At 44.3% G+C, this 27,300-nt stretch overlaps 1 protein-coding gene across 4 annotated transcripts in view; it reads left to right on the top strand.

Moving 5' to 3' along the window:
- LOC147446012 (pleckstrin homology (PH) domain-containing protein) overlaps window positions 1–27,300 on the top strand; it is a 308,711-nt gene that overhangs the window by 168,010 nt on the left and 113,401 nt on the right. For 3 of the 4 annotated variants that reach the window (XM_086525329.1, XM_086525327.1, XM_086525330.1), the window contains 18 exons: window positions 7,229–7,329; window positions 7,484–7,776; window positions 7,855–7,939; window positions 8,057–8,332; window positions 8,426–8,824; window positions 8,929–9,259; window positions 9,358–9,516; window positions 9,598–9,761; window positions 10,294–10,471; window positions 10,561–10,833; window positions 10,918–11,115; window positions 13,637–13,679; window positions 13,774–13,916; window positions 14,166–15,278; window positions 15,455–15,528; window positions 15,611–15,941; window positions 16,029–16,130; window positions 16,565–16,720. In XM_086525329.1, coding sequence (XP_086381455.1) covers window positions 7,229–7,329; window positions 7,484–7,776; window positions 7,855–7,939; window positions 8,057–8,332; window positions 8,426–8,824; window positions 8,929–9,259; window positions 9,358–9,516; window positions 9,598–9,761; window positions 10,294–10,471; window positions 10,561–10,833; window positions 10,918–11,115; window positions 13,637–13,679; window positions 13,774–13,916; window positions 14,166–15,278; window positions 15,455–15,528; window positions 15,611–15,941; window positions 16,029–16,130; window positions 16,565–16,720 — 4,419 coding nt within the window. The remainder of the gene's footprint in view (window positions 1–7,228; window positions 7,330–7,483; window positions 7,777–7,854; window positions 7,940–8,056; window positions 8,333–8,425; window positions 8,825–8,928; window positions 9,260–9,357; window positions 9,517–9,597; window positions 9,762–10,293; window positions 10,472–10,560; window positions 10,834–10,917; window positions 11,116–13,636; window positions 13,680–13,773; window positions 13,917–14,165; window positions 15,279–15,454; window positions 15,529–15,610; window positions 15,942–16,028; window positions 16,131–16,564; window positions 16,721–27,300) is intronic. The other variant, XM_086525328.1, reaches the window with a different exon arrangement.

The following is a 27,300-nucleotide window of genomic DNA, read 5'->3' as shown; positions in this document are numbered from 1 at the left end:
GCTCTTGATGATCTCTTTGCCACAACTGTGAACCCTAAGGATGTGGGCATTCTATCGTGTGTAGGGTCACGGGGATAGGGGTAGCTAGGGGCAAGTAAGTAGCACACAGCTATCATGAGCAAGATAGCTATCATGATCTTGGAATTCATCTTGCAGGACGGGCTCTGTGAAGGGATTTTGCTAGACACAGAGGAGAGCTTTGTTCTGGTCGGAGAAGAAGCAGACACCAAAGGGGTTGAGGTTTGAGGAGGGGGGGGGGGGGTGGGGGGGGGTGGGGGGGGGGTGAACTCCTGTAGAGGAGATTTCTTACTGCTTCTATGCTTCTTCATAGGCTCATGTGGCTTATTAGGTTTAATTACTGAGGGTGTACCTTCAGGCAAAGAGTGAATAGAGACTCCATAACAAGGCATAGATTTGGTAGCCTCCAACCACTCCAGCAGATCTTCGTATGACCCTTCAGGTGTAGTAGGTTGTTCTTGTTCAGGGTTGGTTTCCATTGACAAAGAAACTTGTTGCACCACTGGATCCATACCTCCTTCTAAGAGAATGGGTTGCATCGGGGAGCTAGAAGTATGTATCCACATTGCGTCATTTTCCCAATCATGAAGTGCTTTAGTGTGTCGCAGCCATGGTCGTCCAATGAGCAAGGGAAATCCGCCGTCAACTTGGGGAAGACGAACCACAACAAAATCCAAGTTAAAAGTAAAGTCTTGTACCTGCAGAGGCACATTGTCCACTATGCCCACTGGGTAGACTATCCGCTGGTCAGCCAATGTAACTGTGAAGGGAGCAGGGCGAGTAGGCTGTAGACCTAGAGCTAACATAGTGAACTCGGGCATCAAGTTGATGCCAGATCCACCATCCACTATCACTCCTAAGAATTGCCGACCCAACACGGACACTGTCAGGCGAGGGCTTCTATAATCAGTGAGTGGAGCAGCGGGATTGTATATCATATAGGACTCTGATGGTCGCACTGGGAGGTGCCCGCCACTAGGACTTATTTCGGGGTAAAGTGACGCAAGGGTGTCACTTCTAAAATTCGCATCTAGCAGCATGTCATAGAGGGACACTCGTCGGAAAGTGTTCTTCAAGACTGTCTCTGCTGTAAGCTTCTCTTTTTCTACCTGTTGTTTCTCTGGTACCTTGATCTTCTGTAGATCGGGAAAGCTTCATCAAAATCGGAGAGCAAAGATTTGGATTCCTTCATGGCACTGGGGGATGGCTTGTTTGCAACTGAAGGTTGGGCATCCACTGGTGTGAGAATGTGTGGGGGAGTTGAACTTGTTGGAATGTTAAGACCAAGAGCGTCTCTCTGGGCCCGGGTGAGGACGCCCGATGGCTCCTCTGCCAACTGCGGCGGCTTATTTTGAGGGGTAACCACGTGGGTAGAAGGGGGCGACTGAGAAACGGTGGTCACTGCTATCAAGTTGAGCTTGGGAAAGGCAAAATCATTCTAGCTTTGACTTGAGTTTGAAGCCGTGGATGCATGAAGTTTAGGGAAATCCTTACTCTAGTGATCCTTCGTTTCAGGGCAACGACGGCAAGGAGGGGACCCTTTTGGCACGGGGCATTTGCTTTGGTAATGCCCATATTCCCGGCATCTGTAGCACAAAATGGGCCGATTCAAAGGGCGAGTCGACGGATGAGGTGGTCCTTGCTCCTGGTGCATGGAGTTGGAGGTGGAGGCATAGAAGTTTTGAGGGGATGAGGGAGCATGGGTATGATAAAAGCTCTGAGACGGAAAAGTACTTTGCATACCTTGCATAGGAGGGGCTATCAGCAACGGTGGTATATGGTGTGGATGGCCACAGGGAGAAACCATGTTGGATGTCGGAGATGTCCCTTGTTGAAGAGTATGACCAAGGGTTTGTTGTATTTGTCGCAATCCCTTGAGATAGTAGCAATCCTTGTCCTCATGACCAGACTTCTCACAAAAGTGGCAGTAAACCCGAAGGGGACAGTCCTGTGGAGGGTGTCCTAGAGAGCGGCATGGGCTGCACCATACCATAGCCTTAATCTCCTGCTGAGACCTAAGGTCTTCTAGCTCTCTCTTTATTTGATCCAAAGCGTCGTGTTGTGGGGGCTTCTCCTGTCTGAGGGAGATTGACTTCTCCTCTATAAGAGCTCTCTGTAACTTTAGGGCTTCCAGTTCCCTGCGTAAAGAAGTTATTGGATTAGAAGGACTTTCCGAAAACATTGAGGTTGTAACAAACTGTTGACGTGTCAAAGCCTAAAGAATGGAGCCAACTTACAGATGATGTGGCTGCCCGAGAGCAGAAACCCTAACCCTAATTTTTGCCAAAAACCCTAATTCTAGAAACCCTAATCCTAAAACCTGCAAACCCTAATTTTGGAAACCCTAACCATAAAACCTGCAAACCCTAATTCTAGAAACGCTAAGAAGAACAAGCAACAGAAGAAGAAGTCCTACCAACTTATGGGGACGCCGTCCGATGGGGCCCCAAGTGACATAAAGGCATTAAAAATAAAGTAGAACACACTCAAGACTTTGCACATCAAAATATGATGATGTGGCACCTGTACGGACGTCCCGGAATTCGCGGCGGATTTTTAGGGAAATCCCGATTTTTTGGGGTGAGCTTTTCATATTTGATGCTTTTAGGCTTTGGGCCTTTAAATATGAGCCTTGGGGGCCCTCTTTGGCACTTTTTAGCGCGTAGATTGCAGAGCAGGTGCTCCTCGGTTGTTGTACTTTGTGAATTGGCAGTAATATAAAGAAATACCGAAAGGGGCGCCAAGGTTTGGGGCCAATACTCTCTGGGGTGGAATTCCGCCACTCCATGTCGCGTGTCGTCTCTCTCTCTTTCAATTCAGTTGTTATTGAAGTGCTAAAAGTTTGTTCAGTCTGTTCGTTTCTATTGGCACGTGGTGCCCGCCTTGTGATAGTGGTATCAGAGCATCAGGCGTGTGCTTTTCTGAAAGCATACCAGTCCTACAAAAGAGCAGACAAAGCTATTGAAATTGAATTATATTTGAGGTATCAGCCACTCCCACCCTTACGTCATCGCACATCGGGCGCTTCCGTCTTCACCGCTCATGTCTTACAGGGCATAAGCCAATTAAGATCCCTTGCAAGAGAAGGATCCGGATTTGTTTCAAGTCACTGTTTTTCTTAGAAGCAGTGCCATGCAGATGTTGATGTCTACAGCTACCAAGCAGCATACTCCAAGTACTTGGCAAGCTTTCAAGAAAATTTTTGCCCGAAGTTATATGGTTTCTGACATCTCCCTTCGGAGTGCAACTTCTGGCAGAGTGGGGTATCCTGAAATGCTTGCCATGGAAACCCTAGCAGATTATAACTTGAAGTTTCTCGACATCTCCCAGTAGATGTCTCTTCACGAGCAGATGACCTTGGAGGTTTAGTGTGATTGCTATCTCTTGGGACTACCATCGCCGCCAAAGAAACACTGTCTGTCCAAGAGCTGATGGACCATGCCGTGCTCGGCTACGACCTCATGGAAGGAACCTAACCCTAATTTTTGGTGCAGGTTTCAAGATGGAAAGTCAGTCGACTTTTCGAGCTCGACTAATGTCGAGATTGTTTTTTAAGTTTGAGTTTTGTTTGATCTTGTTTGATGATCCTGTTTGGAATTTGTTTGAAATGGATGGTATCTGTTTTGAACCTGTTTGGGTGCCGATTTGAAATGTTTGACTCTGGTTTCAATACTGGTTTCATTGATTGGTGATTTTTACTCCCGGGTGGAGAAGTGAGAAATATTGTTTTGGTATTGTTTGAACCTCGGAACGACGCAGGCCGATGCCTGGGGAGCGTTTCGTTGTATGCTAGAAAAGCTCCGAACGACGCAGGCCGATGCCTGGGGAGCGTTTCGTTGTATGCTAGAAAAGCTCCGAACGACGCAGGCCAATGCTTGGGGAGCGTTTGGTTGTACAGTCCTCTAAGCTCATGGCTTTTTAGGTTGTTTGCGGGGGGAGTGACGAGGTAGTCGTTGAGTAGCTTTATACCGCAGACCGTTTGTCTCGGGGGAGTGCTCAGCGGCGCTGTTTGTTGTGTCTTGTGTAACATGCATATGTAATTATTTGTGTTGCATTGTGATGTGCCAATTATTGAATATTCCTAATTGGATGAGATTCCTCATTGGATGAGATTACTTAGGTATGTAATTTCAGTGCATCAAGACACCCGTGGAAGATCAGTACGGTCTAGGTGTGATGGCTAATTTTACTACGCCGGAATATCAAGAGTTCCGATCTAGACGAAAGGAAAAGCTAACTCCTGGATCAAAAGAGCAGAAAGGAGAAGCTAACTCCTTGATCAAAAGAGTAGAAAGGAGAAGTTAACTCCTTGATCAAAACAGCCAAAAGGAGAGGCTAACTCCTTGATCAAAAGAGCAAAAAGGAGAAGCTAACTCCTTAATAAAAAGAGGAAACTGATTGTCCCTCGGAAATGACCCTCGGAAATTTTTGAGCTAACTTGAGTTGTTTTGCAGATATGCTGTAATCGCGAACGATTACTCTCTTTCAAGAAGGGGAGATTTAACAAACTGTTGACGTGTCAAAGCCTAAAGAATGGAGCCAACTTACAGATGATGTGGCTGACCGAGAGCAGAAACCCTAACCCTAATTTTTGCCAGAAACCCTAATTCTAGAAACCCTAATCCTAAAACCTGCAAACCCTAAAACTAAAACCTGCAAACCCTAATTCTAGAAACGCTAAGAAGAACAAGCAACAGAAGAAGTCCTACCAACTTATGGGGACCCCATCCGATGGGGCCCCAAGTGACATAAAGGCATTAAAAATAAAGCAGAACACACTCAAAAGACTTTGCACATCAAAATATGATGATGTGGCACCTGTACGGACGTCCCGGAATTCGCGGCGGATTTTTAGGGAAATCCCGAAATTTTAGGAAAGTGATTTTTTGGGGTTTAGGGTGAGCTTTTCATATTTGATGCTTTTAGGCTTTGGGCCTTTAAATATGAGCCTTGGGGGCCCTCTTTGGCACTTTTTAGCGCGCAGATTGCAGAGCAGATGCTCCTCGGCTGTTGTACTTTGTGAATTGGCAATAATATAAAGAAATACCGAAAGGGGCGCCAAGGTTTGGGACCGATACTCTCTGGGGTGGAATTCCGCCACTCCATGTCGCGTGTCGTCTCTCTCTCTTTCAATTCAGTTGTTATTGAAGTGCTAAAAGTTTGTTCAGTCTGTTCTTTTCTATTGGCACGTGGTGCCCGCCTTGTGATAGAGGTGTTTTCTACCTGAGAGGAGTTGGTGAACAGCTTGCTAGCCCCCTCTATCCTATTAGCAGCTGCGATGAATTCCTCGAGAGTGGCGCCGGGTCAGAGGCTCTCTCGTAATTTTTGCTGAGAAGTTTTGGGAAGCGCCTTCTCTACCCACTTCTTAACCATAAATTCACCTGGTTGCTGGGGAAGCTTGGCAACCAGAGACTTGCTTTTCGTCATAAGTTTTGCAAAGGTCTCCTCTGGCTGGAGCACCATGTTGGCCAACTCATCCAACACTTTCTCTTGGTAGTCACCTGGCCTGAAAGCTGCACAGAACTGTTGTCTTAAGGTTGCCCAAGTTGCAAAATGGTTCTCTGCAAACTGGTTGTACCATTTGTCTGCTAAGCCATCCAAGGTGGATGGAAAGAGTACCAATATAGGCATCTTCCCTGTTAAGACCCAGACCCCTACAGAGAGATACAAACCTCCTTACATGGTCGTCGGCATCTTCTAAAGAGAGTCCTTTGAATGTAGGGAACTTGATGTTTACCTTAGCCAAAACGCTAGGCAACGGCTCCATGGCCCCTTGCTAATCCTGTTGCTCAGTAGCCTGCTGTAGCAGAATAGGAGAGAGCTTTACTGGAGAAGGTGATCTTGAAGATATGGAACCGGAGGGAGGAATGGGTGATGTCGTATGTGGAGGTATGGTTGATGAGGTTGATGGGCTTCTAAACAAGTTCTAAGGGTCTCGGTCTAGGAACTAGTACCATGTGTGCTGGCCTCTCCCTCAATTGTCATCATTGTAATGGTGGGGCTACAGAGACGCTTGGGGTTCTTCCTCTTGGAGCTTCAAAGATGTTGGGAGAGCTTTTGTACAAGAGGAGAGATCCCATCAATCACTCCCCCCGAGGCAGATCACTCAATGACAGTACGAGTGTTGTTATACCATAGGAGCACGTTTGCTGACCTCTCTCTATATTATCATCACTGTAATGGTGAGGCTACAGAGATGCGTGGGGCTCTTCCTCTTAGATCTTCAAAGATGTTGGAGAGCTATTCTGCAAGAGGAGAGATCCCATCAGCCATGCCCATCTAGGCAGATCACCCAACTACCGAGTAGGAGTGTTGTTATACCGTAGGAGCACATCTGCTGACCTCCGGAGATGCCCTGTGCAGACTCTCACCACGGAGGACATTGACAGCGGTCAATGCGAGCAATCTCCGGATTCTAATACACTTGTCCCCCATTTTGTATCTATTCTTTGAGATACATACCCACTTTTTGTATATGTACCCCTCAGGCTCTTGATACCCACCTTTTATAGCTCTAGTAGTGTTTCCGTTTAATTATTTTCTTTCTTTTTCTCCGGACCTTGTATCAGATTGACCATGATGTAACTCTGGTCTCATAGGTCAATATGGCCTTTAGAAGATGTCAATATAACATTTCATTTCATTTCATTTCTCTGTATTGTCGCACTATAATGGTGGGGCTCTTCATCTTGGAGCTTCAAAGACATCGGAGAGCTATTCTGCAAGAGAGATTCCATCAGCCAGGCCCACCAAGGTAGATCACCCAGTGACCAGGTACAATTGTTGTTATACCAAAGGAACTTCATTGACATGAGTAGAGATACATCATCAGAAGCCTTCATATTGAAAGGAGTAATAGGGCAATGGCCTTGAGTCGAATGAGACATCCACACCTACCAAGGAGGAGACTTAGACGCCCTTATTTCCCTTTTGATTTTTCTAAGAAGAGAGAGAAGGTTATCATTGTATGTACTGTTTTGGTCTCTAGAGTCATTAATACGGTCTTTCTTTCTTTTCATTTCACATTTCACTTACTGTGTACATTTTATCATTTTTTACCTTAGTCTTCTATATTTTTTGTACTTATATCTTTTGTACATAAGGTAATGATGTAATTTTCGGTCTCATAGGCCTTATATATATTTCATCATCTCCCTGTTTGGTGGTGTTATTGCAATACTTATGATAACTACATGTTCTTTAAATGTAGGCTATTGGTCCAGAGCTTACATTTTATGATAGCATGAGTGGCCATGTGATCCCTCAAGTCACGGAGAAGCTAATCCGTGCAAAAATGGACGTGTTTTCGAGGTGAGCTATACTTGCAGCTCAGATGTTTGTTTCTAGTGTTTCAGTGAGAGTTTGGAAAGTGAAGGAAGTCATGGTAAAGTTTGTGGGGTTCTTTGGACTATGTACACAAGGAACCCAATAACAAATGATCAAATTGATATGCTGCCTATTGCAGATTCGTTCTTAAAGGTGGAGACATGGAGTTGAATGCAAAGATTAATGGCCTCTCTGTAGAAGCAAGTAGCGGACTAAATGTGGTAGAGCCTGTCAATGCTGAAGTTAAGTACTCTTCTGTCTCAGGAAAGCAAGATTTTCACATAACACTGTCAGCTATACTTGCAAACTTTTCGTTTAGTGTCTTGCAATTGGTTTTGAGGCTGCAAGAAGACATATCGTCATTCCTTCGGATCACCACCAAGCAAGCTACTTTTGAATGCTACCAGTTCGACAAAATATGGGTGGATGAATGTAAGTGTGTGGCAGACTTGAAAACTTTGCAGATATGAAAACAATGTTGTATTCATTGTATCTTGTTTGGGAACACAGCAAGCTTGACTGAGCAGAGGGTAACATTCTGGCGAGCAAGGCCTCCCCCCGGTTTTGCGGTCCTTGGTGATAGTGTCACTCCCTCGTAAGTGTCTCTTTGTTACTCATCATATCAACTTCTTGATTGCTATGAATTTTTTTTCAAATCTAGTCTGGAGGGTGATGAGCTATTGGCTAAAGTTTTCCTATTTTGCATTTACAGTGATGAGCCATTGGCTAAGGGAGTTCTTGCTTTGAACTTGAGCCTTGCTTGGTTCAAGAGGCCCATTAAGTTTGAGAGAGTTTGGGTGTCAAGAGATAATGACTCACGAGAAGTATGCTCCATCTGGATGCCGATTCCTCCACCCAGTTATGTGGCTTTTGGCTGCATTGTAGTGCAAGGGACAGACCCACCTCCGCTTTCATCTGTACTCTGCATCAAAGAAAGATTTGTCACCTCATCATGTTTGAAGGATTGCATCCATATAGAAACTCCAGTGTAAGCTACACTTGTAGAGATATGGCTTGCCTACCTGGTCATATTACTTGCCTGAGTTGTATCACTTTGATCGGCTGTGTTTTCTTTTTGTAGGGAGGGAGGCAAACCAAGGGGAGCCTTTTGGAGAGTGGATAATTCTCTAGGCTCATTTTTTGTAGAAAGTGGGAACCACAACTCTGTAATGCCCAAGCCCTTTGAATTGCTACAAGTTGCATGTTCTCTAGGGTTTCCGAAAGTTAAAATCAGTGATCCAAATGCTATACGTGGAGCTCCCACAAGTGAGGATGTTCTTGGTGAACAATCAGCTGCAGATAATGTAGAGCAGTCTCAGCCAACACCAGGGTTAGCAGTTCCAAGAGAGCTTTGTGAACCTGTGGCAGGTTTCAAGTTGGTTTGGTGGAATAAAGGTGACAATGCTAATGATAAGATATCCATCTGGAGGCCAATTCTTCCTCCAGGTTGTTGTTTCGCTGGTGACCTTGCTGTTGAGGGGTATGCATGTTTTAGCCAACCTTTGCTGTTGTTTCCGACAAATTCTAAACAACCTTCTATCGAATTTTTAGTGTATGTGCTTATATGCAGTCAACTTTTTGCAGGTATGAACCTCCCAGTGCTGGTTTAGTATTTCGCAACCAGCACGAGGGTCTGCTGCTAAAAAAGCCCTCAGATTTTGTTTCATCTGGTCACATCAAAAAACAAAGGGCTTTTAATGAGCTATTTATTTGGTTCCCCTTGGCTCCTCCAGGGTATACTGCCCTTGGATGCGTTGCAACTGAAAGTGAAAAAATCGATCCAGATATTGTGGCCTCATTTGAGTGCATCAGAAACGATTCGGTAGTGCAATCACATTATGTAGGTAAAACTTGGAGCAATGAAAGATCAAAGCGCATGGATGAAATACTCAGTGTTTGGTCTGTGGGAAATGAGGTTACAACTTTTTCGTTGATTTCTTCTCTGTGATACCCAATTTGGCGTGGTTTTACAGTACAGACAATGTTTCTAATAACATGTTATTGTGGTCTCAGCTGGGAACATTTATTGTGCAAAAGGGTTCGAAGACTCCACCAAAAAGACTGGCTTTTCGTCTTGTAGAGTCACAGCAAGATAATGAGCCAGATAATCTTGTGGTTGATGCTGAGCTGAGGACATTGTCAGCAGTGATTTATGACGATTTTAGAGGCCTGGTATGATAATATACTGTGGCTTGGATTGAAATGTCCCATTTTTTTTCCAGCCCTATAACAGTCTTGTTTTGCATTCTACAGATGATTCCATTACTGAATGTCTCTTTTGCTGGTGTAAATGCGAGCTCTCATGGAAGGACAGACTCATTATGTTCAACCTTGCATTTCTCGGTAACTGCCATGACATACAATGGGAAATGTTATGCTTGGGAGCCTTTGATTGAGCCCTTTGATGGGGTTGTAAGGTAAATTTTTCTGAGCAAGGCAGCTAGCCAGAATGTTATGTGTTAGTGGATTCCCTCTAAGCTGGGAAAGAATTTTGAAGCTAGCAAAGCAGGAAATAAAATGGCATTTTCTTTGTTGTAGAAGCATGTTGAAGTATATGTCTGAAAAAGAATATTTGCGCTAGCAGTTAGAGAGAGGGACAGTCATCATTAGTCTTTGGAGTGTGCAAAGAAAGGAGACACAATGGTGTTTGCTTCATTGTAGAGGCATGTTGGCATTTTAATGTTCTAAGTTTAGACCAGAACTCTGTTAGGACAGCTTGCTACTGTTTCGTCATCTTGTTTATTTGTTATTGAGGTGATTCAACTGCTTTCTTTCCTGTTTTGTTTCGAGGGGGTGAAGTGCATTGTTATTCATTTTGAGCTAAATTTTTCTGAGAATAATATGTTGCCACAACAAATTTTCGTCCCAAAAGTTTCTCAAAATTCCTTTTTTCTTAGCAAAGATGTGTTATCATCTGTTTGACTAACTGCTCACATTTTCTTTGTCCAGGCATAACTACAAGAAATCCTCCTCTAAGCAAAACGGAACAACATCTCAACTTAGAATTGTTTCCACAAACATATTCAATGCTAACATTTCAGTAAATAATCTAAACATGATGTTGGAAGCTTATGCTAGCTGGAACACATTATCCAAGTTGATGGAAAACTCAAAAGCAGATACCATGGTAGGTCACAGAAACCTTTAAACTTTAAGAACTTCTCTAATTGTAAACACTCTTGCAAGTTTGGTATAAAGTTTCCTTGAAATTTGTAGGCTGGAAAAGCTAGCAAGAGGGAGCGAAAGCAGCCAGCTTTGGAGTTTAGGCACAAGAAGAGCTTCCAAGTTATTCACCACAACAAGCTAGGTGAAGATCTCCTAATACGATGTGTTGATATCAATGGTCAACTCAAAATTGTACCGTTGCCATCGGGGGGCACGGCATCTATACAACTTCCAACCTCAAGTAGCATTTTGGATCCTAGCTTGAAAGTAAACATAGATAGGATGTCTGTAAGAATCGTTGCGATATTGTTGGGATCCTCAAAGGTATGCATCTGTTGTCTCCGTTTCATTGGAAGCAGACTTTTGGAAGCAGGCTTTGGTTCCCAAACATTAAGCCTTTACATGTAGATTCGTTCGAGTGATTCTTTTGGAGATCAAAAGTACATGGCAACTGTGAGGATCTTCCCACAGCTACAGACAGCAGATAGCTTCCAACTAGATCAACAAAGTGGGCGAACACGCTGCGTTACTCCAACAAAGTCTGCAGATTCAGGCTTTCAAGTTGTTGAGTGGAATGAAGTTTTTTTTTGTGAAATGGGGAGGGAGGTACTGATTCTTATCACATGAAGCTTTTTCTGATGTGAAAGTATTAATAAGTTTCTGAGTTTCAATGGTAATGTCTTTATTTGCTCAGTTGTGAATCTTTGTTGAGTGCAGTCTTTGTAGGGATGTTGTAAGTTAATGTTTTCACGTGTTCAAGTGAAAGTAAGTATAACTGGTGTTTTCTGCCAAGCACGTTACAAGTTTAGTGTGCAAGTTATCGAGAGGACAGCCATTGACCATTTCTGAGCAAATAAGTCTATCCACGCCCAAAGAAAATGTGGAAGCCATTCTGCATGTTTTTGAGAGCTATAAAATCTATCCATTCTGCATGTCCCTATCCCCGCGGGCCCGTTGGGGAAGGGAAAGGGGGGGGGGGGGGGGGGGGGGGGGGCGTGTTTATTTATGGAGACATATCGCTTATCAAGAAAATTGGAGACAAGTAGTGTACAAGACATGTTATGAAGCAAAGGCATCTAACTGGCAGCATGTAGCCCCACCAAGTCATCTGAGACTACTCTTCCCACCATTGTAGAATTTTTTCATGCCTCATTTAAAATGAAAATGGGTCTTGATGCAATGTTGGAAGCGAGCATCTCTAACATCACTATCTTCAACCTTTTGATAGTGATGATCAATGCTTCTATTTTCTCTAATTCTTTAGGCCGTGATATGGTGTATGTTGCAAGACTTCCTCTTCTGTACACACCCAAAGCAAATGTGGAAGCCATTCTGCATGTTTTTTAGAGCTATATTCACACAGCTCTCCCGGACTTCCACAATTTGGATGTGAAAGAAGATGGACTCAACACTGGAGTGGTCCCCCCAAAAACAGAAAACCCATGGGCAGGTGCTAAAAATGTGAAGTCTCTGGCCATACCAACCTCCTCATTGCACCATCAAATACAGAAGAAGTTCAAAATATGGCGTGACTTGCGTACAGGATTGGGGGATCCAAGTGGGTCATGCTGAACAGACGAGACAGACAACATTCCATCAAGTGTGGACTGTTCAAGAAGAATTTATTTTCTGTGCCATTTTCAGGCTAGTGTACAAATATGAATCTTCCTGCTATTACATTGGAGACTTATCATGTATGATTTAGAGAAAAGTAAGATTTACCTTTTAACATTTCTTGAAATGCTGGAGATTTGTGGAGGGTATCCCGCATCATCGGGAGGGTGGGTGCAGGTTTGTAAAGGGTTATTTCCTTAATTAAATGAACTTCAAATGGCATTTCAGAGGTGATGGGAAAACTCAGCCATGGTAATACTGCTCCTTGCCAAGTAATGGCAAATTTTCAGCGCCCCGCTTTCCTACATGCACGCTAGGCACTGGCGACCTTCGTGGGGATGTCGTATTGCTCGTTGTTGCTACATATCATAAAGTTGATGGTAATATTGCCTCGTCTAACTTGCAGATATGTTTAAGGGGAAACTGGGTTCAAATTTCTTCTCCGTGTGGGTGTGTGTGTGTGTGTGTCTGTGTGTGAGCAAATTCAACAGTTACTTGCCGACATTTCTCCAGTGCCTCCTTTATGTGGGGACTCTTGGGTTTCTGATTGGCATCTTTCCCATGCTAGGTTCGATTGTATATCGGCTGGATTAGTTTATGCTTTGGTGCAGTCCAATGCATGGATTGTGTCTCATGGAAATCAATTTTGGTCACTCTCCAAGTCTCAGTTGTGGCGGCAAAGAATGCTATCTCGCATTTGGAAGAATCATCTACCACTCAAGGAACGCATTCTCGTATGGTGATGCATAGTGGGTGCTTTACCGGTTGGTACTTTGTTGCATGCACAACGCATTGCCTCCTCTCGTTGTGTCCAATGTCATCGGGCTGACGAGTCTGTATTTGCTTTGGAATTGCCGTTGCTCCCGGATTTTCATCAAACGAGTGTCCTCTGCTCTGCGTCTTCGCTTCCCATCCGGAATCTTTCACAGACGATTCTGGATTTTTGGAGTTCTCCAACTGCCACAGTCTCCTTGGAGGTCTTCTTGAGTTGGGTCATATTTTGGGTTATGTGGACCATATGGCACCAACGTAACTCTCAGATGTTCCATGCACTGGAAATTGACCCTTTCCCATACTTCAAGTTTTTGCTTGGACAAGCACTACACTATGCTTATGATGTGGGAGACATCTCTCTTGAAGCCTATAGGACTTTCTTTGATTGTTTCTAGCTTTCGGAGCATCACAATGCTCAATCTTTTGTATTCTTTATTGTGGGTTCTCCTCGCTTTGAGGTTTCCCACTTGTAAACTAAATCAAGATTTACAAAAAAAAAGTTGTGTGTGTGTGTGTGTGTGTGCACACGCATGCATGCACGCGCGTGTGTGTAACATGGAGTAAAAGTAGCAGTTGGCATGCCTCATCTAGAAAATACTAGTTCGAGTTCAGCATAAACATGTGATTTTATGAGGCAATCATTAAATCATAGTAGATTGCGTTGTTTTTGGAAAACTTTCGTATTTGAATTTTGAAGACAGTCAGCAAGAATATTCACTCATTTTTTATGATTTACCAGGACTCTTGTACAGTTGAGATTATGATAACAGAACTCGCAACAGGTTTATTCCTAATGCCCACATTATAAGATACATATGATCATCCTGTCATAGTCCCCATATTTAGGCCAATGTTTATTCCTTTTTGCTTTGGCAGGGGCGGCAGTTGGTTACTGCTCATTTCCACTGGCATCTTCTGCAAGAGATTCAAGCATAGATACGGAGAAGAAAGGAGATGCTCGACCTGTGTGCATGTTCAACATTAAACGGGAAGCTTTGAAGCCACCACAGAAAAGCAAGGTATGATGATTGAATTATCCTTTGAAGCTACTTCAAAACTGATGCAAGGAAGTCTAAATTGACAGTATCTTCATGACGGAAGCTTCTTTTTTGTCACGATCTATATTGCCTATCCTTGAGAGTAGATTATTTGAATAGTGCATCCCGAGTTATCTTTTCCAAAGGGCTCTCAGATCTCCTCTCTAAATTGTGCAATTTGAGTGATTGATTTATCCAAAAGGTGATGATTGATGGTGGGATTTTTAACAGCAGAATGGAGAAAGCAGTGACAATGGAGAGGTCTGGTACAGCATCTACTGCTTTCCCACTTTGAAAGATGAGGAGCAAGAACGTTCTGATGGAGGTGCTGCTAAAGATCTGAGGCCTGGAACAATCCAAGTCTCCTACAAAAATAGAGAATGCTGGCGAGAAATAGGATTAAATTATGCTGCAAGTGCTACTTGTTGGCGTCTTGGTGATGACACAATAGCTACTGAGACTACTTTAGATGATATGCATAAAGAAATTACTTTCCGTTCGTTGGTTGTAATAAAAAATGAGACTGAATTCCTCCTAGATGTCAGATTATCAGAAAAATTGACAAACAAGGCGCATGTTTCTAGCTCTGGAATTCACACTACTGTGCCAGACTCTTTTGGCAGCTCATTAATTGATGGAAATAATCACTCCAAAGTTACCGATAACTTGAGCTCAGACAACGAAAAACGTGGTGATGTCCAAATTCATGAAAATGAACGGGATCAGTCCCTTCGTTCGAGAAAAAGTGCTGGCATGCATGGAACTGATCCTTTCCTACTTGGTACTTTACATCCTCAAGAAAGTATTACTGTCCCTATAACAACCTTGCGACCAGAGAGTCCAGACTATGTTTTTCAAATTCGGCTGCAAGAGGAAACAGGTTCAAATGGTCAAAGTGATCACCTGTTTGAATGGAGTAATTTTGTTTGCTGTAAAGGGCACACAGAACCTAAGGGGAAGCAAAAGAGTAATTCAGAAGTAAGTCTGCATTCCTTGGTTGAAGCTGAGCAGCTAATCCAGTGTTGCAAGGAGGCAGGATCAAGCTCTGAGCATTTGAAGAGTCTTTGGTTTGTTTTCGATATTAAAGCAAGGGACAGGGGAACAAGTCCACAGTTGGATCCTCTAAAGGACTGGCAAATTGAAATTGTGGCCCCCTTAGTGTTGCAGAACTTTCTGCCTGTTTCATCTGAGTACACAGTACTTGAGAAAAGTTCTGGAAACAACCTCATCTTGCGAGAGAAAGGTGTTATTGAACCTGGTCAAAAAGCTTACCTATATGGGGTCGACATTAGGCAAGCGCTATATTTGACATGGATTCCGCAAGGAGGCTGGCAGCCAGAAGATGTAATGCTTTTCTTTTTGGGACTTATGGACCATCTCATTCTTTTGCAAACATTAGTGAATATTCTTTGTAGCTTTCTTTCACCGTAGAAATTACAGATTGCTCTCACTTTTAGATATTTCCTGGTACTAAATTCACCAAGCATTTTCTTTCCTTTGTTCCTTTGCTTGTAAAACAGGTACCTGTTCTCATCTCTCATCCCTTTAAACAAGTCGCTAGACATATCACGTTGAAACATTTTAGAACTCAAAGGTATCATGTTTTGATTTGACTAAATTTAAGTACTTGGTCCCTTCTACTTAGTCATTGTGCAATTAAGCTTCCCATATTGCAGGCCCCTTAATGTCCTTGTTGATCATTCTTCCAATGGAAAGGATACAATTGCCAGAAGAATCAGATTTTATGTGCCTTGCTGGCTTGATGTGAAGAAGATTCCACCTGTTTATTGTAATTTTGCAGAGCTTAAAGACAAGAATAGGTTGCATGTGCATCTAGATTCAAAAGCAACCTCAAACATAAAGATCTTAGAAATAGTGCAGCCTGAGGAAATGGATGGCCAATTCACCATGTTGTCCAATTTCAATATAGAGAAGATGGGTATTTTTGTTGCACTAGCTGAAACATGTTTTCCAGATCCCACATCACTCGCTCCTCTCAGCCAGGCGGTAAGCTGCTGCTTCATGATAAGATGCTTTTTTTAGCCCTTGTACTCTAATGGTTCGTGTGGTAACAAGGCGTTCTTGAAAGTGCAGGATGAGTCTGTTGAATTGAGAGCTCTAGATGAGACAGGATCAAGGTGTTACAAGATTTTGGCTTCGACCAAATTGTGCCCATATCAAGGCATTCCGACAAAGGTGGTGGTGGTTAAATGTTTTAACTCAACAATTTTAGTTTTGTTTAAGATAGTTTGTCCATTCTTCTAAATCACTGTCAGGGTTTGGGTTAAGTGTTGTATCAACTCCTGAACGAGGCCCCTTGCTGATCTCCAATATTTTCATCAGCTTAATCATGGGCAGGGTTCGAGTGAACATTACAGTTTTACACGTCAACAAGGCCCTTTCATATCTTCCTTCCTTTCATCCAGAAAAATTTGAATTGATTGGGATAAAGCAGCCGTGTTTTGAATAATTAATACTTGATGCCTTATCTATTTGGGATGTTCTCCTTATCCATTTAGGGGTGTCTTGAATGTTTTGACTTCTAGACCGAGGCTGGGTGTTTTGTAGCTCAAGTCGAGTTAATAAAGAACCTGCTGAGATTACTGACGTGCATTTGACGTAACTTGCAGATTTTGCTACTACGTCCATACACTACATATACAAATCGATTGGGTGAACCACTATGGTTAAGTCAAACCCCTTCTGACGAGCCAAAGACTTTAGCACCTTCTGATTGGAGAGTTAATTTTCCACTGCCAGTAACAGATGAGCCTGAAAGGCTGCAGGTTTGTCAATCACTTCACTTTTTTTTAAGGAAGTATGGCTTTCATGACATATATTTTGTGTGTGTAGGAATTGAAAATACCCACATCTGAATAGAAAAAACTCTTACAAATGACAATTGGCAATACACGGTGAAGGGGTTTCTACTAAAATCCAAATTGTTTCCAGATTTAGTACAAAAGGGATAAACTGAAAGTTCATTGAAAGAATTGTGTTTATCTAAGTTGAAGATCTTCAATATTCTTTTGAACAACCACCATCCAGAAAAGAGAGAGAGAAATGAAATGAAATGAAATGTAATATTAACGTCTTCAAAAGGCCAAAATGACCTATTGAGACCAAAAGGTTACATGTGATGAATCTAATACCAGGTCTGGGTACAAAAGTACAAAGAACTGAAATGTCTATAGTTGAAGACCTTCAATATTCTTTTGAACAACCACCATCCAGAAAAGAGAGAGAGAGAAATGAAATGAAATGAAATATCAAGGTCTTCAAAAGGCCAAAATGACCTGTGAGACCAAAAGGTTACATGTGGTGAATTTAATACCAAGTCTGGGTACAAAAAGTACAAAGAACTGAAAAGAAAATAGTGGGTAGGGGTGGGGTGAAAGCTGATACAAAGGGAATACAAAGGGTGAGCTGATACAATGGAGCTCTCTGACAGTAGAGGCATCATATACATATACATCAGTATCCAAAAGGATATAGAGGTTCAATGTCCTCCAAGTTACGCACTTTGTCGGGACAGCTCCTATGTTGCGCCAGTATGGTATGGATCCTTTGTGGCAATCTACGTCAATGTCGAGAGGGCCCCCTCATCCGTGGGCGACGGGACCATCCCAATTCTATTGCCCGACCAAGCAGTATGCCTTTGGTGCCTCAGGTGCTGCTATGCTGTGGGGCTGCTCGAACTCCTTTGTTTGTGACTAAAAGAAATTTGTAATCTGCCACTGTCGCTGGATCTCTCTTATTGTGCCCCTCTTCAAGATGTCCTCTTTGTGTCTACGAATCTCCAGTAAGTATAATCCGAGGCATCTCTGATCCTGGTATCTCATGACTCTAGAAAGTGGTCCAAAACCCTCTCTTGATATACAATGAAAGCGGCCTGTATCTCATAGTATACTGGGCAGTGACTGTAATGTAGCTTTGTCTCGGGCTCTATCTGGCATATCTGACAAATCCTGGACTCAGCAGGCGCCGGGTACTCCTCTAAATCTGCCTATCCGGATCTCTAGCTGATGTGAGGATGTGCGTATCTGACCAATAGCACATTGTATCCCGAGGGATAGATGAGTATTTATGTATCCTCGTCTTATAGAGAGAAATGAAATGAAATGAAATGTTATATTAACGTCTTCAAAAGGACAAAGTGACCTATGAGACCAGAAAGTTACATATGGTGGATCTGTTACAAAGTAAGAGTAACAAAATAACAACATAACAAAACAAAAACTACTATGGGATCCTAGGCTAGTTGATGTGAACTAAGCAAAATGAGCGGCTGGCTGGGATAGCTAAATCACAGGAGATCTAGCATCGGTCGTTGGCGGATCTCATCAATCTCCTCCATAGTCAATAGTGTGACCGGGCGTCGTGCATGCCTGGCCAAAGTGCTCCGAATCTTCTGGTGCAGCTTCGTCAATGCTATGTAGTCCTCCGCAGTTGTGGGTGCCTGGATTTCCCCAGCTCAATCGTTCGGTCGATCAGTGTGCCTCTGGAGTGAGATGAATGTGAGCTCTACTGTGGGAATAGCTCCTGCGGCTGTCCAGTGTCTGCTCTAAAGAAATTTGTGCTCCGTCTCTGAGACTGGCTAGCCTCTCCACTCATCATGCTATCTCTGTGTCTGCGCATCTCGAGCAAGAACAAACCCAGGCATCTCTGATCCTCATATCTCATGACTCTAGAGAGTGGTCCAAAACCCTCTCTGAACAAGCAATGGAAGTGGCCTCATATCTCGTAGTAGATGGGGCAGCGGCATGTGTAGTGCAACTCTGTCTCAAGCTCCATGTCACACAAGGGGCATGTCCTGGCCTCTGTTGGTACTCCGCTCTCCCAGCCTCAATCCGCAGTTGGTGAGAAGATGTACGTAATTGGCCAATAGCACATTGTATCCCATGAGCCAAGTGGGTGTCAATGTATCTGGGTCTCGTCACAAAACCATCCTTCGGAAGTTGGAGAAGATGCTCTCTGTAGAAAGCCATCTTCGTGCCCAGCTTCTGTGCTGGCTGTGTCCATGTCCTCCTAGTGTCTAGCTGGGTCATGTCTTGCGGGATGAGCCTGGTGATCTCAGACTGTGTAAGAGTGAGAGATGGTGCATCCAATGAGTGGTAGCAACCTGTCTATGCTGAACCCATGCGCCTGAAACCATGATGTCATCTCCCCATACCAGCATGTTGTATCTCCCTGCATGGGTAACTGTCGAGACGACTCAAGTGCAAAGCGAGCATATCTTTCTCTAGGAAGTTCCCACATGCGGTGTATGAAGGAGACTGTTCTGGTGAGTGCCTCAACCACTATTGGGGGGAGCCGCTAGCTCTGCTCGGATAATGGCACGTGGTACTGAGGCCTTGGCTCTAATGAGCCGCAAGATCATAGAGACGAGAGGTTTCTCCATGCTCCCCCATCCATCAGTGCGACCCGACCTCCAGTGATGATCCAATGTAGAAGCCACCAAAGTGTCAAAGAGCCAGACCTTCGTTCGAGGCTCCTGAAACTGAATCTTTGAACACATCCTCTCCAATCTACCCAATGTTGCATGGGCTCTAGTCAATCTGGTCTCTGCTGCTCTCCTTAGTGAGAATGCAGGTTCGCTAAAAACCACTTCAAGGTAAGTGTAAGCATCTGTCTACTCCACAGTCTCCTGGCCGTATATGAATGTAGGTGCTGACTTGCCGATCCACTGTGGGGTGGTATTAAACACCATAACCTTGGTTTTACCAAGGTTGACAGACAAACCACTTTCGTGGGCAAACCTATGCAAAGCATCCAAGTGACGTTGCATCCCCTCCAAAGATTCGGAGATCAACACAAATATCATCAGCATATAACAAAAGTGGAATCCATTTCCCTGCCAGCTGTGCGCCTCTATCACCATCGCTCTCAATGTAGTCAAAACCTCATCCACATACATACCGAATAGAGTAGGAGTGAGCGGGCATCCCTGCTTCACCCCAATAGTGGAGTGAACCGGTGTAGATAAGTCCCTTAGAGGTGCGTACATTCCCTACTACTGATCCGTACAATGCCATGATCCCCCAAATGAGCTCTGTGGGTACTCCCAGCTCTTGTAATCTGCACATCAATCTAGCTCTGCGTACTGTGTCAAAGGCTTTGCGGAAGTCCACAAAGCTACAATAGATTTGTCTCCCATGAGATCTGCCCTCCTCGATGATGGCCCTGAGTGTCAAGATATGGTCAAGAGTAAAGAAGCCTCTCCTGAACCCTGCCTGCCCAGCTGCACGCATTCCTTTCCTCTCTGCCCATCTACTCAATTGCTGCTCAAGAATGGATATGTACAACCGTGCTAGTGTGTGTCATCATGATAGTGCGATAATTCCCATGCTCCATAGGGTCTCCTGACTTGAAGATAGGTAGAATCGTAGATAGGCTCCAAGTATCAGGCAAGCCCTCACACATGGCCCGGTCAAACATAACTACTAGAAGCTCTGCTAGTAGATCTTTGGCATGCATGAAATGCTCAACCACTAAGCCGTCATGATCATATGCTCTCTGTCACAAGGTGGGCACCATGTGCCAATAGAAAAGAACAAACTGAACAGACTTTTAGCACTTCAATAACAACTGAACTGAAAGAGAGAGAGAGAGAGAGAGAGAGAGAGAGAGAGAGAGAGAGAGAGAGAGAGAGAGTGAGAGAGAAATGAAATGAAATGAAATGTTATATTAACGTCTTCAAAAGGCCAAAATGACCTATGAGACCAATCAGTTACAAAATAGTGAATCTAATACCATGTCTGGGTACAAAAGAACTAGAAGTGGAACAAAATACTACTACTACTACTACAATCTAAAACTACGTGGGTGTAGCAGCTGATACAATAGGTACCCGGTAAACTGGATGTAACAGTGTGTGAAACAAAGATGGAAGAAATGGTGAGGATCCATCCTCATCTGCACTCTGGATGTCGAGAGAGTATGGCTCGAATCTTCTGTTGTAGTCTCCGTCGATGCTGTGTAGCTCCTCTCCTCAGTCGCGGTCGTCTGTATCCACGGTGGAATTCCACCTTAGAGAGTATTGGCCCCAAACCTTGGCGCCCCTTTCGGTATTTCTTTATATTGTATCAACATAGTACAAGCCGGTACTCCAGACTCTGCAGCTTCACCAGGAAGCATGCCAGAGAATGAGCCCTTACCTCATATTTAAAGGCCCTTTGCTTGAAAAGTAGTCACAGTAAAAAGCCTTTAAAACTCAAAAGCTTTGGTCCAAAAACAAAGCCAAAAAGCTGCCAACATAAATCACGGAAATCCGTACAGCCTGCCACGTAGGCAGCCAGCGCAAAACGCGGAAATCTCCCTGCTGTCCTTAGGGTTAGGGTTAGGGTTAGGGTTTTTGTAGTTTCAGGGTTTTTGGTAGCAGAATGAGGGTTTGCAGGTTTTAGGGTTAGGGTTTTCAGAATTAGGGTTTCAGAAATTAGGGTTTTTGGCAGAAATTAGGGCTAGGGTTTCTGCTCTCGGGCTGCCACGTCATCACTTTGTGACAGTTTAGGCCCCTCGGTCACATCTGTAAGTTAGCTCCATTCTTTAGGCTTTGACACGTCAGCAGTTTGTTACACTCTCCCAGTCCTCATCCTATCAATGGCTTTCTTCACCATCTCAGTGGTGAAAAACGCACATGTGTGTGGGCATGGTTCGGGGGGTCGGGAAGGGGCGGCTGTCCAGGTACTGTGTACAAAGATGATGCATACTGACCCCTGGTCTCTGTAGAGGTAATGGCAGGACGGGGAAGGGGGGGGGGGGGGGCGGGGACTGCTTATGAAAGAGCCGCCACGCCTCACGCGAGTCCTGACTCAAGAACAGCTGGTATAGATCCTGCTCTAGTCGAGCCTGCTCATGAAAGAGCCACCACTCCTCACCCGAGTCCGGACTGAAGAATAGCTGGTATAGATCCTGCTCTAGTCGAGCCAAAAATGCCCTCTTCTTCCGCCACACCAGGCGTCGGAAGTCAATCTGTGATTGTCTGTAAGTGATGTCCCCCAAAAGCACCTCCCTCTGAAGTCTAGCTCTAGTCTGTTGGCTTCACTTCTCATCATACCAGTTGTTTTGAGGCATGCTCCCTGAACGATGTCTTTGCTCAGGCTAGGTGTGTGGGTATGCCTCTGTTGTTGCATCATGTAATGTCTGAGTCAGTATAGTAGTAAGCTCCTCCAGAGGTCACCCTGGTTCCGTAGTGCATAGGCGTCTGTAGATCCCGTCTATGTATACAGAATCTGTCTCTGGCGTGAAGGTGTAGCGAGTAGGGGCTGCTACCCGTGGCCTGTGTTCCACAGTGAACAGGAAGGAGATGGTCATCGACACAAGAGGATGATCCACTGCCACCCCAACCGGTTTGGGTCCAACTGTGAGATCCTGGATACTAGAGATGAGACTCGGCTGTGCCATGACATAATCTACTGTGCTGGCTCCATGTCTGTGTGGGAAGCATGTGAAACCTCCCGCAGCAAGAAACCTCTGTAGGCCATTCAAGATGGCCAATCCATGTGCAGTGCCCATGTCTATCAGGTGTCGCCCATACTCAGTATATTCCACATCCTGTGATTGTCTTGACAGGCCCGTCTCTACAACATGTATCTCTCTCAGCATCTCCTCTCAAGTATCATAAAACACTGTCTGATGATGGGCAATCCTAGCATTGAAGTTTCATAGAATGATAATGTCACCATCTCTAGAGAACTCCCATATGTCATCATCCAAAATAGAAAAGGGGGACTGTCCTCTGGGTGATGCATAGACTGACGTACTCGGGTGGAAGTAGCAAATAGCAATGTAAAGATATCTGCATGTCTCTGCTTTCAATCTCACCCACATGTACCTAGCCTGCTCATCCCTGCGGGCTATAGGTATCAATGGCTGCAAATCCTCTCTAAATAACACTGCCACTGCCCCTGAGCCCCGTCCTCTGTGCTCTCGCGTCCCCTGTCTGTAAGCTGTCTCCCATCTGTATCCACTGATGTGAGGCATGGATTGCCTAGGGGCGTGATGTGCCTCAAAGTAGAAGATGATGTCTCTTCTAGTAAAACCATCCTCAAAAGTACCCACATCAAGACGCATAGATCCATTACAATTCCAGGCAGCCACTTTGAGTGTGGCCCCATAAGTTGGATCGTCGCTCCAGTATTACCACTCTTCCATCTCAGTAAAAGGCAATCTTGCCTTTTCCCCTTGCCGCTCTTATCTCCGGCATTACCTCCTGCATAGGAGCGATCTGCGAGAGGGTAAGATCATCCCCGAGAAAGATGCCCATCTCTTTAGGAGTTGGCCTTTTCTTCAAGAAGGACTTCTTCGCTTCCATGGAGGGAAAACGTAGGATAAATGCCCTTTCTTTTGAGGTTTCCCCATTGCTTCCATTTTCCTTTATGTTACCCACTCTCCAAGCTTTTGTGTGCGTCGACTTGTGAACCCCCATCAAGGCCATGAGTTCTTTTACCTCTTCGTCCACATTGTCTTTGTCTCTAAGACCACAAATTCTCACATGTAAAGCGCGCACACGTCTTCTTTGCTCCTCCTCTAGTTTGAGATTAATGATAGTGTGTGTGGGCATGGACGTTATCTCCTTGCCTTTTCCTTTCTTGGAAACCTCGACCCATTTCTCGGCTTCATCCGCCTTCTGTTGAGTTTCTGTAAGAACATCTACCCAAGAAGTCGTCATCTCTTTGTGTTGCTCTTCTCCCTCTTTGATGGCCCGTACTTGCTCCTTTATCGTGTTGATTTCTTTGATTACTGAGGGTTGCAGCTCGCCCTCTTCCAGTGTGTTTCTTGATCGTGCTTCGGTGAGATCCTTCTTGAGTGATGCAATCTCTTCATCCCGAGTCGTCACCCGATCTTCCAATGCATTTATCTTTCTTTCTTGGATCAATAGGCGTCCTTCGAGGATTTTTATTGTGCTCAATAGATTGTGGTTCATCCTAGTAATGGTCTCCGTCATTTCCTCTTTGCACTTATGACTGGCATCCTCTAAGGGGTCTGCTTTATCGTTCAGCTTCCTCATGCTTAATCGCCACCCGGAAAACGAGAGCCACTAAGCGCTCATGTTTCCACACTATGCATACATTGTCTCCCGCAATTTTGTGTACTCTTGCAATTTTTGCAAAATTTGCCAAAAAAATCTCCTATCTGAATTTCTGAATTTTCTTGGGTTTTTTGTAGTTGTGAAATTCTGTCTGCAGACTCTTGAGGATTTCTCAAAATTCCTAAAAATCCCTAAAAGATACCCTACTGCTGGAAAATTGTTGGACCCTTACCTGCTCCCTTGGGGGGGGGGATGCACCCCTGGGTGGCTGGGCGAGGGGGGAGCGCGAGGAGGTATGGCAGGGGAGGGGCAACGCGAGGGGCGTTGCAATGGGTGCTAGAGAAGCCGAAAGCTTACAAAGAAGGTGGTGCAGCTGTAAAGTTCAGTACTATCAGTGGCTTTGAGGATAAAGCAAAGGCTCTTACCTTCCTCCAGCAGTTTGATACAGCTTATGCAGGAGGGAATTTTACAGAGGCCTCGAAAGTCGGGAAAGCTGTCACTTTCTTAAAGGACAATGCGCTTACTTGGTGGACAACATTGTTGATGCAAGGACAGGCACCCGCCACTTGGGTTTACTTTAAGCAAATGTTTGCATCTGCTTGGCTGTCAAATGAATTTGAAGTCGACATCATGACAAATTGGCACCAGCTTACTTCGGCTACATGCAAGAGCTTACTGGAGTACAATCGGAGCTTTTGTAGAGCGTTACTCTCAGTGACCTACAGATTTGTGCAATTGACAGAGCAGATAGAGAAGTATTGTTGTGGGCTGCCTAAAGGGCTTCGCGATTACTGTACCAAGAATAGAGTGGCTACCCTCACTCAACTAATGGAAGTTGCTAAAACTGGTCTTGCCTTGCTGAAAGGAGAGGACAGTGGGTTTCCGAGCAACGAGAAAGGAGGCCAGCAAAAGAAAAATTCAGCAAAGAAGCCCTTCGTGAAAACAACTCCTGATGCGTCATAGGGGTCAGAAAAGGCACCAAAGACAAGGATTCAGCCGCGACTTCTGGAGCGCAGGCAAAGAAATAGAAAACGAAGCCTTTTGTGCGCAAGTCGCTTGAGGAAAAGAAGGTCCTAATGGCTGAATATAAATGCTTTATATGCGAGCAGCCTGGTCACTTTGCTACCAATTGTCCACAAAGGAAAAGACCAGCTGACTCATATGATAAAGAAGACCAGAAAGGCAAGAAGCCTAAACCCACGACAGGCTTGTGCCAGACATGGTGGGTGATAGGCTGAGTACAGATGCCAGTGAGTTATGCAGGACTTGGGGTAAAGTTAGGGATCACACGGCACTCATCTTTTTTGATCCAGGTGCCAAAGCCAACTTTATCTCACCAGAGTTAACTATAAAGCTGGCATCACAGAGCTGAAGAGATGGCGTACTTAGCACAGGCAAGGTTGGCATGTCCTGGCCACTTAAAGTGCGTTATGCCCATTATTGGAAAGCTGCGTCTGCATATTCAGTCGTATGTGGACATAGGAGAGTTCTACATCATGCCGCTGGAAGGATGTGACACCATATTGGGGATCCCGTGGATGTTCCGAGTGCATGGAGTCTTGGATGCCTACAACAAAAAGATCATTGTACAGCGTAGGGCAAAACTCACATCTTGGATGTAAAGCTTAAAGGAAAGTCAGTCCCTATTGTATCTGCTTCTGCTATCACTTCTGTAATACAGAATCATCTTTATGTGTACTTGATTTTTGCATGTAATGTCTCAAATAGTGATCAGTCAAATTTATGTGTGTTAGATAAAGAAAGGTAAATATTTTTGCAAAAGTTTAGTGACTGTTTTTCTAATTCATTACCGTCGCAATTGCCGCCAGAGAGACCTGAGGACCATCGGATAGATTTTGTGCCAGGGTGTAGCCCACCAAATAGACCTCCCTTCAGGGTTAGTGCGGCGCAGCAAAGAGAGATTATGGGCCAAGTTGAGGAGTTATTAGAGAAGGGGCTGATTCAGCCTAGTTCTTCACCCTTTTGCTCCCCACCTCGCATCAACAGTTTGTTGGGACGTTCTTCGATGACATGATAGTGTATTCAAAGAAGGAAGAGGAGCATAGGTGTCACTTGACCATTGTGTTCGAAGAGCTGCACAGTCATAGGTTACTTGTCAATCCTAAAAAAAGTGAAATTCTTCCTCGAAGAAATCCACTTTGTTGGCCACATAGTCTCAAAGGATGGTGTTAGAATGGATCCCGCAAAGGTCGAAGCTATTAAGACAAGGCTAAACTTGAAGATTGTGCATGAGTTTAGAAGTTTCTTGGGATTGTGTTCCTACTATAGAAGGTTTATCAGAAATTTTGCAGAGTAGCATCGCCTCTTCACGCTTTGCAAAAGAAAGAGGTCACTTTCAAATGGACCCAAGAAGAGATTTCAGCTTTTAGTCTCTTAAAGGAAAAGTTGACTTCAAATCCAGTAATTGTTTTGCCAGATCTCAGGAAGTCATTAGTGGTCCAGTGTGACGCGTGTGGCAGTAGCATTGGAGCAGTGCTAATGCAAGATGGACGGGTAGTAGCTTATGAAAGCCGAATTTTGCAAGGGCCAGAGAGGACTATGCAAGTCTATGAGAAAGAGCTCTTGGTCGTGATTCATGCGCTTTCTAGCTGGAAGCACTACCTCCTAGGTGTTGATTTTGTTGTCCAAACAGATCATCAGACCTTGCGATACTTCTTGACACAGTCAAAGTTATCCAAAAAGCATATGCGATGGGTAAACATTCTTTCCATGTTCCACTTCCAGATTATGCATGTGGAAGGCAAGAAGAATGTTGTGGCTGATGCGTTATCAAGACAGCCTGAAATTTTAGCTGTGTCAATTCCTTGTCATCATGAGCTAGATAACATGAAGGAACAGTATACTGTTGATGAATTTTGCAAGGATCTTTGAACAGTCACAAGAGGGGCAACATCATGAGCACTACCTCCTCAGAGATGGTTTTATGATGATGCATGGTAGACTTTGTGTCACAAGGCCACTACGACATAAGGTCATGGAAGAGAGTCATGTCCCACCGTATGCAAGGCATTGTGGCTTTGATGCGACAGTTAAGGCGGTAGAGACATTCTTCTGGCCTACCTTGAGGAGAGAGATGGATGCCTTTGTGCGAGCATGCATAATTTTCCAAAAGGTCAAGTTTCACAGGAAAAGGTACCAGGGTTGTTACAACCACTACCGATTCCGGATAAGCCATTACAACCACTATCGATTCCGGATAAGCCATGGGAAAGCATTTCTATGGACTTTATCTTTGATCTTCCAAGAACGCCAAAACAGGGAATGATGGTATATGGACCATTATTTGGAGGTTCAACAAGCAGGCCCATTTTATCC

This window comes from Adiantum capillus-veneris, chromosome 12, assembly GCF_014529385.1.
Source record: "Adiantum capillus-veneris isolate H3 chromosome 12, ASM1452938v2, whole genome shotgun sequence".
In the NCBI taxonomy this organism is placed as follows: Eukaryota; Viridiplantae; Streptophyta; class Polypodiopsida; order Polypodiales; family Pteridaceae; genus Adiantum; species Adiantum capillus-veneris.
Note: the sequence above shows the minus strand (reverse complement) of the source record. Positions and strands in the feature narration are given on the sequence as shown.